Source organism: Lolium rigidum, chromosome 6, assembly GCF_022539505.1.
Source record: "Lolium rigidum isolate FL_2022 chromosome 6, APGP_CSIRO_Lrig_0.1, whole genome shotgun sequence".
Taxonomy (NCBI): domain Eukaryota; kingdom Viridiplantae; phylum Streptophyta; class Magnoliopsida; order Poales; family Poaceae; genus Lolium; species Lolium rigidum.
This window is the reverse complement of record NC_061513.1, coordinates 325,845,281-325,858,000: the sequence shown is the minus strand read 5'-3', so window position 1 is coordinate 325,858,000 and position 12,720 is coordinate 325,845,281. Positions and strand designations below refer to the sequence as shown.

The 12,720-nt window shown below is 46.2% G+C and overlaps 2 protein-coding genes across 2 annotated transcripts; one reads left to right on the top strand and one right to left on the bottom strand.

Annotated features, from left to right (window-relative positions):
* The first annotated feature begins 476 nt into the window (after window positions 1–476).
* On the top strand, window positions 477–2,957 carry LOC124667900 (protein gamma response 1-like). The gene is made up of 4 exons (XM_047205133.1): window positions 477–868; window positions 1,007–1,332; window positions 1,573–1,713; window positions 1,959–2,957. Exons 1-4 carry the CDS (start codon window positions 477–479, stop codon window positions 2,702–2,704), a joined length of 1,605 nt encoding a protein of 534 aa, XP_047061089.1. The 3' UTR covers window positions 2,705–2,957.
* A 5,913-nt stretch (window positions 2,958–8,870) lies between these two features.
* Window positions 8,871–11,898, bottom strand: LOC124664733 (lipase-like). The gene is made up of 5 exons (XM_047202181.1): window positions 11,638–11,898; window positions 11,357–11,555; window positions 11,172–11,272; window positions 9,246–9,787; window positions 8,871–9,165 (listed from the first exon to the last, which is right to left on the bottom strand). Exons 1-5 carry the CDS (start codon window positions 11,896–11,898, stop codon window positions 8,871–8,873), a joined length of 1,398 nt encoding a protein of 465 aa, XP_047058137.1.
* Between the last annotated feature and the right edge of the window lie 822 nt (window positions 11,899–12,720).

The following is a 12,720-nucleotide window of genomic DNA, read 5'->3' as shown; positions in this document are numbered from 1 at the left end:
TGCACAAGAACAAGATAGCCAATCCTATCATCCAATGAATCATTAATAAAGTTTATTTATCAGCATAAACAGAATTTCTATTGATTTGACCTTTTTTTATATAAAACAGGATAGAAACCTAAAAACATATTAAATAAAAGTTGTGTATATTTTGGGCCACTCCGAAATACGACCCAAGTGATGGCATTGGCCCACCAGTCCACCACACTCGAGTCCGTCTCCAACTTCTCTTCCAGTCTAAGCGCGGACACAATAATAATTTCGAAAAAGTGGCGCTCTAAATTTTCTAGATCCCCAATTCCCCAGGCTACAAACCCTAACCCAGTCTCCCTCTCCCCGGCCGGCGGCCCTCTTCACGGCGGCGCTCCTCTCCCCTCCTCTCCCGAGGTCGCTCCACCCCCCGCCTTTCTCGCCAGCGTCCACAAATTTCGGGGGTGGGGGGCGCACCCTCCAGATCGGCCCTTGTTCTTCCAGAAATGGAGGGTAACATGCTGGGCATCTCGGTCGCCGGGTGCGGCGCCGACGCGGCGGCGGATGATTTCAAGTACATCTGCGGGCTGAGCACCATCCTCGTCGCCACCATCCAGGAGGTCAAGGACCGGGTCTCCCAGATGGAGTTCATCTTCTGCAGCCAGCTCTTCCCGCACATCCAGGCAAAGTCCAAGCTCCTCCACGCGCGCCACTCCCACGATTCCACCGCCACCAGGACGGCCGAGGACGAGTGGAGGAAGAGGGAGGCCGGCCTGGTCAGCCAGCTGGAGGAGCTCAGCTGCGGGAAGCGGCGCGCGGAGGACAGGCTGCTGGAGTTGGAGACCTCTCTGGAGGAGATGAAGGGGAGGCTTGCGGATGCCGCGCGATTGGCCTCGGAGCATGACACCGAGAAGCAGAAGCTCCTGGGGAGACTGGAGGAGCTCAGCCGCGGGAAGCGGGGCGCAAAGGATCGGCTGCAGCAGCTGGAGACCTCCCTCGAGGAGATGAAAGCCGATGCCGCGCGATCGGCCGCGGGGCATGGTGCCGAGAAGAAGCGGCTTCTGTCGAGACTAGAGGAGGAAATGGAGAAAGATGAGGTGATTCGTCGGCTCCAGAGGGAGTCCGCTGAGATGTCAAGGGAGAGGGAGGCCCAGCAGCAGCTCCTGCTGCAGCAGATGGAGTCCAAGGATAATGATCTTGCTCTTGAGAAGAATAAGGTCAATCTTGTCACTGCCAGGTACAAGGATCTCAAGTCTCAGTACAACCATCTTCTTGCAAAGCTTGACCAGATTGAAGGCTCCAAGTCTCCTGTCAACAGCAAGGCCTCCTCTGGAAGTCCTCAGAGCAAGAGAAAGCTTAAAGGTACCACCAGCCTGTGATTTTCCCAATTCCCTAGAGCTACTTGAGTTTTGTTACTCACGGTATAACATTGTTTTTCCCTGAATTATGGTCAATGGTGCAGATCAATCTTAAATTGATAGAATCTCTTTTCTGTCAATGCTATCACATGCCATGCATGTTTCTTAGGATCATTTTTTTTTCGAAAAGAGGATTAGGAGTATATATGTATCTGTATTTACATCTGTCTTGTTCGATTTCCAGATTTACAGGACAGAGAAAAGGAGAGCATTCAGCTAGTGTCTAAGACTGAAGACCAAAAGAATGCTTCTAATTCATCTGCCAAGGCCCAACAGACTCCACATGCTACCTCTGGAAGCCCTCCGAGTAAGAGAAAACTTAAAGGTAAGCTACTTAAGAATTGTTAATCATGGTATCACACTTCTTTGTTCCTGAATTTACTGATAAAATGTAAGAATCTTATAAAGATCTGCACTTTTCTTGCAAACATGATCTATGGTGCATTACATCCTGATCAATGTTAATTTGGTAGGACCTCTTTTCTTGCAAACATGCATCTGTCTTAAATATGTAGGAATTACTGATTGGATATCCGTGTTTATAACACATCTCGCTTGTTTGATCTCCAGATGCCCATGACACAGTAAAGGAGAGCATTCAGTTAGTCTCTAAGACTGAAGACCAAAAGAACACTCCTAATTCATCTGCGAAGGCCCAACATACTCCACGTGCTACCTCGGCCAGGAGCCTGTTCAGTAACTCCCGCCTTTCTCTACCATCTCATCCAACCAACCCTCCACAAAAGAATGCTGCTAGCACTTCAAAGACAGATGCATCATCTAGTTTCACCCGCCCAAGTCACTGGAGGGAAACTCGCGCACGCAAGGAACCAGGTGTTGTTGATCCACATGACGATTTTCTTGATACTCCTCTGGAGGCTGTCAGAAATACAATCAGGAATCCTACAGCTCGCGAAGAAGCACTAGCTCTTGCTGCCCCTCCTCCCCAAGATATGGACTTCAATAACTCTGACGATGAGACTCAAGACATCAACATTGCCACTCAGGGCCTCAACAACATACCAGTTCCCAAGCAACGAAGCGCCATTTCAATCCATCCACCAAATAAAGGTTTCAAATACACAGAACCTGTAAGAAAGAAAGCTGACCGGGAGAATTTGAAAGGTGTTGAATGCAAGCAGTGCAAGAAGTTCTATGATGCTGTGCTTCCTGATGGCCGCGTGAATGGTAATGGCATGGATTCTACAAGCATGAGGTGCGAGCATCATGATGGCGTGTCCAGACATAGGTACAGGTATGCTCCTCCATCGACGCCTGACGGGTTTTGGAACATTGGATTTGAATCAGAAATGTAACATCTGAAGCAGGAGGCAAACTTCTTTGGTGTACAATATCCTGTCACAACATAGATTCTCAGTTACCCCTGGATATTGGTAATGGTGCAGCAAATATGATGGAGAAATACAAATGATCGTTGAGGTTGATGATAGTTACATAGTGCCAATTTGTTGAGGATAGAACATTGTGTCAGTTTACCAGTTCTATGTAAATCCAGAAAAGATGAACAGTTGCTTTTTTGCGTTAATTTACAATTGAAAAAGCAGTTCTGTTGCCCTGAAAAATTTATCATTCAGTGGCGAACTAACTTTGTTAGCCTGAGAAACAATTCGCAATAATAGGAAATTATAATTCTTTTACTGAAGCTTCTACAGTTGTATTTAAATTCACGACCTGTTGCTTCTGCTGTTTACAGTTACTTCAGTATATGCATTAGACAACAACAGTTTGGCATTTTTGCACTGGTTAGTTTAGAGCATGTAGCAAATTGAAGATCTATTTACCTGTTATTGGATCCAAGAGCTTCTAGAGGAGTTTGGCCCCTCGTTTTTTTGTGTGTGTTTTATCGATGCATCTTTCTTCTGGTCTAGTATCTCGTGTCATCGCAATACGTGTGATTAATATATTTTTGTTACTAAATTGTTTTCTTATTGTTATGCATGCCATTTTAGATTTGACACCACTCAACTTTGCTAAAATTATTATATATGTATGTATATGCTTGTATAGATTGTCTAGTATTGTCTTCACTTCAATCTAAATATGTTTAGTATGCTAACCGCCAAATTTAGAAAAGGTTACTCACTTGGATTATAGGATGTCATCTATTTTCAAACAATAGGAGGTACATATCTCTAGATTATTGCCAGAGGCTATTTTTTCGCCAAACCAACTTTCATACATCAATTCACAAATAGAACTACATTGTAGCCAAATTAGTAAGTCTTGAAGAAATCTGTTGATACAATTGTTTTCATTAGGTCTTTTATGGAGTTAGTAAGGATCTTGTTGTGTGATAATAAAAGAACAAAGATACTGAGGTACTCGGCTCAAAATGTAAAATAGCAGACTTCCGGTTTAATCTGTTTTCACAGTGGTGTGTGTGTGCATGTTTCTCCTTTTCCGTGGTGCTTTATTTGCATCATTAGTGGTTTTGAAATAATGCTGCGTTTTTAAATATGTTTTGACCTACTGCAGGAAGAAATGCTATGCCGATTCTGCAATAGTATACATTTTTTTTGTTTTAGAATCAGTCGTGTACATTTAACTTCACTGGCTGAATGCACATCCGTCTCCTTTGTTATATACGCTTAACTTTTTTCTTCTAGATAGACTGTCGACTTGACATCACCGCGCAGGTCCATCTACTTTCTCCTCTCGGTTTTGGTCCTCTCTGGATCATTGAGGGAGGCACCTGGCTCTTATCAGATCCCACTGCTGCGGCGTGGATCGGAAGGACGATCGCCACACGTAGAGAACGTCCTGCTTCTCGGCGGACTTGTCTTTGATGTTGTACATGGTCGTCTCCGCCATCTTTACCAGGGCATAGCTGCGGCCGTCGTCGCCTGGGAGGCGCGCGATGAGAACTCTTAGCGAAGGGGATATCTTGAGCTTCATCCCAGGCTGGACAGGAGTCAGGGACGAAGGATGAGAGGGGATCTTGGTGAGGGACTGCTCGACGGCGTCGTAGACGAGGTAGACTGCGCATCTGCATCCATCGTACCAATCGAGAACGATCAGGTTAGCGTCGACGGCCTGTATGACACCATCGAAGGAACCTTCCCTCCAGACCGTCAGGTGGGACAAAGCTGGGGCCTCTGCAAGGTGCGCCTCCAAGCGCAGGCCCTCTTTCGACCCGAACCCATGCCACCTTACAATGCTCAGGGGGCGTGACGCCGGCGGCTCGGGCTTGGTTGCTTCCTTGCTGAGGGAGTAGCGGCGGTTGAGGTCATCGACCGTGCACACGGTGCAGCTCAACACGAGCGGCACGGAGCCAGGCATGGCTGACGCTTGTGTTTGGGGGCGCGGCCGCTGGGATGAGGAGAGACGGAGATTGTGGACAGAATTAGAGGTTGCTAAAACTGGCCCGCACGGATCACGTCAAATTAGCATAGCAAACGCAAAATTTATCGCTAATTCTGGCTAAGGGTGCGGGAAGCACTCCCTAAATTTCTGTTGACTACTCTATATACGATCTGTGCAATATATATAGGGCAATGCTACATCGAGGTCGACCTAGATTTTGCTTATTGCGAGGTCACTCCGACCAGGTTTTATTTCTGAAACAGGAAATAGGTGGACCACAAATACTTGCCAAAAGCGGTAATTGCTGGTCCCGGGAACCTGCGCGCATACGTTATTAATCCCAAGCCAGACCCAAGCCAGCTGGCTTGTACCTGTCTCCCAACGAGAACCACACCAAGTCACCTCTTTGCCGTTGCCGATCTGAAATCCGTGGCCTCAAAGCTACATCTAGATTCTTGCTCCAGCCGCCATGAAAACCAAGAATAAACTCATGAATTTCCGTTACATTTAGAGATGAAAAACTCATGGATTTGTGTTACATCACGACCATAAACCACATTTTTTTGGGTTCTACTGCTACATCCAAAAACAATTGTAGAGCCATCACCAAAATCAGTTAATGTAACAATTTCGATTACATGGAACTAATTTTTTTTTGCTTTACATGACAATGGCAATAGAAGGTAACAACAATACTAATGAATTTCCGTTACATCTAGAGACAAGAAAAACTAATGGATTTCTGTTACATCACAACCATGAACCACACTTTTTTTGGTTCTAGAAACAAATGTAGTATAGAGCCATCAGAAAAATTATTTAAGTGTAACAATTTCGGCTACATGTAACTAAAAATTGCTTTGGCTATATGTAATATTTAGTAAGATGCTCAATTGGATATTAGGATAGTATGAAAAATGGTATGCATGTAGTAAGATGGAAGATCATGCATGTAACATATTGGGACAGCATGAGAAACCAAAATACAGTTCCAGTTCCATCCAAGAGCGTTAGAACTACTTTCAGATTCTCCAGGCTACTACATCCAGATTCTCCATGCTACAACCAGCACGTACCTTGCTAGAGGATGTCACCGGAGAGACAAAAAGATGTAGCCAGAAATGCCAGGATCCGGCACGGAGATGGGAGGATGTAGCCCGAGGACCAAGGATCTAGCCAGCAGCTTGAAGATGTAGCCGGGGACTCGATGCTTTGGCCAGTGGCGCCAAGATGTAGCCGAGGATGCAACGATGTGGCCGGCGACACGAGGATTTGCTCGGTGACGCGACGATATAACCTGAGGAGCGTCAATGTAGCTAGGGGGACGATAAATTGACCGATGACTTGGCGATGTATCCTGCGACGCAAGATATGCTGATGGCACACTCAAAGATGTAGTCGACCACGCCGAGGATGTCACCGGCCCCATGAAGGATGTAGCCGCCACCGGTGAGATCTCCTCTAACACCTAAGAATGTAGCCGCCGCTGTGAGGTGCAGCCTCCTCCGTGCGTCAAAGTGCCAGTTTCCTACTGTGAGTCAAAGTGCCAGTTTCATCAAACAATAGAACGGCACCAAGCAAAGTATATTCATGAAACCGAAAGTCAGTACCAAACGGAGAGCAGCAGCAAACAAGAATTCAGTTCTGGCACAGTAAAGAAAACTGGCACGTTTCAGTATATTCATTCCAGAAAAACTAAAGTAACCTTACCATGAAAGTAACTACTAAAAGAGGGCTCTAATGAAGATCTTGAATAGGGAAATCGTCAACTTAAGTATGCCACTATAATGATAAAGAAACAAGTGAAACAGAATACTAACATTATTTGCATTGAATTTGTTAATTAAAACATGTAGACAGCATTGCCATTAGCGTTCAGTGTAGCTAGTGATGCTATCCACAGAAGCATGATCTGTTGCTATATGAGTTTGTACAGAACCACATTTCTCTTATTGCTGCATAAAGCAATGCATTGTTATTGATGGACTCCAAAAAAAGGAAGAATTGAGTGCATCATATGGAGCTACATTCGACGTTTTGAAACAAGAAAAAACACATGAATCAGGCGCACAAAGAAAACAATGAATTGCATCTAAAAACCCAGTCGTAACGTATTCGCATGAATGTATGTTTTCTAGATAGCGTTAGATGCCCCAGAACGAAAGCATCCAGGAATTACACGAATGAATGTAACAACTTCGCATAAATGTAAGTCGTAGTGGTACTATTTACTTCTTTTCCCTAGATTACACCTGTTTGTATTACATCTATTTTAATACTAAAAACCGTAAGCAATAGCATGTGGGGCAGAAAGCCAGGAAACAATCCATCCAAGAAGCCACATCTATTTTAAACCAGTAGTTCAAGGTTACGTCTACCTCCTTGTTCAGAATTCATCCTATCTGTTATATTTAACTAAGAAAATGACACACATAACAGACTATGTCACATCCTAGCATTAGCAGTTACATTCTAACGGTGAAGGTGCCCAGGCCAGGGGAGGGGGGGAGCACCTGTGGCGCGTCTGACCATGGATGGAGCGCCTCTGCGGCGACGAGCTCGTTGCGCCACAACCCAGCGACGTGGGCTACCTGGCGCTGGTCACGAGCGCCGCCACGACGTTGCCCGCTCATGGAGTCGTCTACGGCTGCCTCCGCATGCATCTCCGCGTTGATCCCAACCATCGCCTCCGGGAACGCCGCTGCCGGGATCCAAGGAGGTCGCCGCCTCCGTCGTCATCCCCCGCCGCCGTGAGGAGGCGCCGTGGCCGTTGAAGACAGCGAGGAGGTGGAGGTTGGGGTCACCCACAAAACGCGTGGCTATCTGGTACGCGTCCTGCGAATTCCGCGCCGGTGATTCCAAGTAGATCCTGTGGGTACTCCAGATCTCTGGTCGTGGAGGGGAATGGACAGAGAAATTAGAAAGGGGAAAGGCTGCAGAGACTAGTCAAGACGACGGGAGAAGAAAGATGATCCCACCTTCCATCGAGGCGGTCGCCGCGCCTTACTTAGCAAGCGCCGCAGGATACAGATCGTGCGGCCAACACATGTGACCTCGCTGGAAGTCCCGATCGAGGTCAATCTGGAATTAGAAATTGCGATATATATATGCACTACCTCACAAACCTAGCTAGTCCAAACCTACACGAACTCAAACTGCCTAAACAAGAAGAGACTACTCGCTATGCTACCACGTGAGCGATATTTAGCAGAATTCTGACAACAAGGAGATCTAACTAGCACATTTAAAACAATGGATTTCCTCATTAGTCTCGAGTTCGGCCCTTTAACTATTTTTTTGCATATAAACAGGATGCTAACCTTGTTTCGATGATCCTTCGGACCCTTCTTTTGGATGTAAGAAATACTTGAAATTTCATGTTTGTAACACTACAAAATCAAACACATTTTTATAATTTCTTATGTGCTTTATGATGGTTCCATTTCCTTCCTATATGTTACTGCATGATGTGAGAAATCCTTGTTAGCTTACGGGATGCCAACAAAAGTACTCCCTCCGTCTCATGAAACTATTTGAGATTTGTCAAAATTCGGATGTATCTAGACACTAAATGGCATCTATATATATATATATATATATATATCCAAATTTTGATAAATCCCAGACAAGTTTCGTGAGATGGAGGAAGTATATGTTACTGAATATTGTGCATTCATTTATTTTAATCTATTAAAAATATGAATTAGTGCTAGGAGGAACTAGACACTAAATGATATAGTAGAAGCGGGATCTTGGCGTGAGAATTCCAGAAATTCGTTCCTGACAGGATTCGAACTCTGGGCTATACTCACGTCCTCACTTATTTTAATCTATTATAAGTCAAGTAGTTGAGTAGTGTTGCGCTGGCTAACAGCCTGAATGTTGCTGAATTAACAATATCAATAAATATGGTTCCTGCACCGATTGATGCAAATGTGGGCTATTATTTGTTACCCTCTTTATAGGAAAACATAATACATTTTTAGCAAATCATGTATGTCTTATCTGAAATTGCGGAGCAAAAAAGGAAGGGTTTCACTTCATCACTGCCGATGATATCCTCAACGTATCAGTCACAATCCAATTACATGAACCCCAAGCTAAAAGAAGTTAATTTTCTGTTGCGTGCATGTGGAGTACGGTAATGAAATGTTAACCCTAGGGTGAGTTTTGATTTGGAAGCGTAGGTGGTGGAGTGGTCCTAAACACATGCTTCCTGCAGTTCTGGAAGATGCTGTCGTAGATGAGGTCGAACTGCACTCCTCCTCTGTGCCGGTTGATCACAAACGTCATGTGATCCGCCTCCACGATCTTGTAATACCAGATGCCCGGCTGAAGTGGGTGGCAATCCGAATCATACTCGACGAAGAGGCTCGGATGCTCTACCGGAATCCGAGGGTGCGTCATCGAGAATGTGTTCAGCGCACCGTCGTTGTCCTCCCAATCTTCATCCCTACCATCAGACCTCCAAATTAAGTGAGACTTGAGTAATAACAAGGTTCAACTATGAACACTGCCTACTGAACTCCCGACCTGTAGCCTTCGCAGGGGGGCTCCGCGTCGGTGGGGTGGCGCCACCGGCACATCTGCAAGACGCGTATGAACAGCAGCGGGTGGATACACAGCACGCCGGAGGGCACGGTGACGCCGTGCACTCTCGCCGTGCGCCTGCTGGCGTAGCTGAAGTAGAAGGTGCTGGGGAACGTGCGCACGCCGGCGTTCATCCTCGCGGCGCCCTGGACGGTGAGGTCCGACATGATCCAGTCTCCCGTCGCGAACGGCCCCCTGGTGCCGGCGAGGAGGCTGGGCAGGACCGACAGGCCGACCACGCGCCACGACATGTCGAAGTGGTCGAAGCCGAAGTCGTAGTAGCGCTTGAGCCAGGGCGAGTCGAGCCAGTGGTAGAGGGTGATGCCTACCCGACAGACGTGTGCCAGGCAGATGGGCCTCAGAGACCTGCTATCTTCTGGACGTATTCCGTCGAGGTAGGATCGCGTGGTGCCGTTGAGTGCACCGGATAGGGAGGTGACGCTCATCACCCAGTTCTCAGCGGTGTCCTCGTACCCCTCGAACGCCTGGAGAGAGATGATTCAACTTGTGAGTTCACTCCATATAGTATGTAGTATCTCTAAGTTTCAAAATACTTTGTGTAATTGTAGAGATGGTACTGCATACACTAGTACCATACTTATGATACAATGCATAATATCATATACCGATATACATAATTTTAGTCCTACATCTATTAGGAAGGTTCTTACACCATGATATAAGCCTTAGATTCAACTAGAGTTTAATTGAAAAGAACAAACATAGTTCAGTGGACTTGGTTGAGATTTGAGATGTAAAATGTAATCCCTCGATCCGCGTGATTTCCGTTGAGTTAAACAATGACAGCACGAACAGATGTACAAGTTACCCGCCACTTTTACCGTTATGGATCCCTAGACCGCCCGTGTGTTGCGGATTTTCATAATCTAGCCATGTAAGCTAACTGTCGGACTGCCATCTTTGCGGAGTGTGGAGGACACTTAGCAACACCTTTACCGATTGCTTGTTTTGTGCCACTCGGGTAAGGATTTTGACACTCGCGACTTTGTATTTTTGCCGAGTGTTCACGAAAATACATGCGACAAATATTTTGACACTTGGTAATGTTGTTGTTTCTAACAATGTAGGGTTGTTATCAAAATCTTAGCTGCTGAACCACTTCATAATTCGGTAGAGTGGATTTTTTGGAACCTAGGTATGTCAAAACCCACTTCTAAAATTTAGCTTGAAACATACAAAGTTAAGTGGATTTCGTAGTTCTTGGTGAATAAATAATCAAATTAGTGCTCAGTCAACAATGGAAGCGTCGGATTTCCTTCGTGAGTCATGCACAAAGAGTTGCATATCGGGTTATAATTGGAACCGAGATTTCTCAGTTACACACAAATTGCACATGAGTTGCACCTAAGTTGGGTGATGTCATCTAACCGAAACTTAAGTTACTTCTCGGTGAGAAAGAATTAGTGGCGGTCATTTTCTTGTTTTCATGAAATCCAATGCTTGGTCATACAGTAGTAGTTTTCGAAAAATTACATGTACTTTCAACTCGCATATTATGTATGATTTTTTATATTAGTTTTCAAAACCATACACATACATTTTTTATGTTAAAAGTGAATATGCTGGAATCAAAAAAAAAATTGTTGGCATGGATACCTAAATGGATTGACCTAACCCTCTAGATTTCGCGTGTGCGGCATGCATATGTATGCATCACTTGCACGTCATTATCTCCTCCAACAGGTCCAACAGACCCTCTCCAAGCAGCAACAATCCTAACAAACCCTAACAATGTCCATCTTGTGTAATTCTGAACGTGTGATTTCTCCTCAATCTTGCAGCTCTTCAATCGGTTATAATTGATGCCAAACGGAGTTTATACCGTGTGTTTGACTTGACTGTATGTACCTTGTCATGCAGCATCTGCTGCAGGAGCCGGATGACCTGCGCGCCGGCCGAGTGGCCGACGAAGTGGGCCGGGTGCTCCTCGTCCCACATTGGGTAGTGCCCTGAAATTCAGATTCACAGACAACGATATATCGAACTGAACTTTCATCACAACCAAACGGATGAACTAGTCGACAGATTCTCACCGCGATGGTAGGCTCTGCCGAAGCGAGCGTGCCCGTACATCTTGCTGTGCTCCTCCCCGTAATCCACCTGGCCTCCTTTCAGGTAGTAGAAGAGCTCCCGAGCCCTGTCGTGCACGCTCGTCAGCGAGCCTAGGTCCGGCACGAGCACCCGGTCGTCCTTCTTCTCCGCGCCGGCGAAGTACGACAGCCCGCCCAGCCGCTGAGACGAGCATGCAGCAGACACGATTCCATTAGCAAGATGATGGCAGGATTCTTGACAGGCCAGGTAAAGCATTACGTACACCTTTGCCGAAGCCGAAGACGCCGTGGACCAGCACGATCGGGGGCACCGCGCCATCGAGCACGGCGTCCTCGTCGTCGCCGGCGTCCCTTGACGCTGTGGCATCGGTATTGCGACCCTCCACCAGAGCTCGGGATAGGAGGTCGCGGCCCACGGCGGCAGCGAAGATGTAGAATCCGTAGGACAAGTGGAGGGCTGCGCTGACGAGAAGCTCAGCCAGGTCCAGGGCGCCTAGCAGCAACGATCTCACGAACTTCTTCATTGTCATCGACCCAGTTCTCTGCTCTGCTTAGCCTAGCTTCGCTGTGCCTGCTAGGCTTTTTCTGCTTTGCAAGTTTTTTGGAGGGAACATATCCGATCAGTTAGTGCTCAGGGGTTACGGTCGACACCACGCCACTCTCGTGCTGTCCCGTGCTGTCCTAGGCTTGCTTCCTTGCCGTGCGGATTTAAGATGAACTAGATGGACACGCGAGCTTCGCCTCGCCGCCTGCATCACATTTGGCACAACGTGGCTAGTTCAATGCATTTGACGGCGGTAGCTTTGTTTTGAATTTGTGTTGCTACACGTGGTTATTCCGATCAGATCATACAGATTCTGAGGTTAACTGGTTATATGGCACTGCAACTATTGGCAACTGAAATCATGCCATTACATAAAGGACTCTTGGAAATATGCCATTACATAAAGAAATCTTGGGAATATGCCATTTTCCACTTAAATGACATTAACAGTTCAAAACAGCCTGTATAGGTGTGTTTTTTTTATACTGACCACCCACCTTTGTGCCTAAATGATGCATCATCAGGAGGACAAAATAAGGCCAGAAACATGCAAGATTTTGGCCCTGACTTCATCATATCCTTGTCCTGTTCCATTGGAACAATACTGACATTCTGAGATTCATAACCAAAATGTTCACAAAATCACAGGCCAAAGGAACACTCCAACTGGTGAGATCGAGCTGCCAAGGGGATTGGGGAAGGTGCCCAAAGGAATAGACGAATCAGGTTGTTGAAGCAAGAATCCATGGCCATGTTCCCCTCCAGCAGCAGCCATCGGCCACTACCTTCTTCTCCAACAACA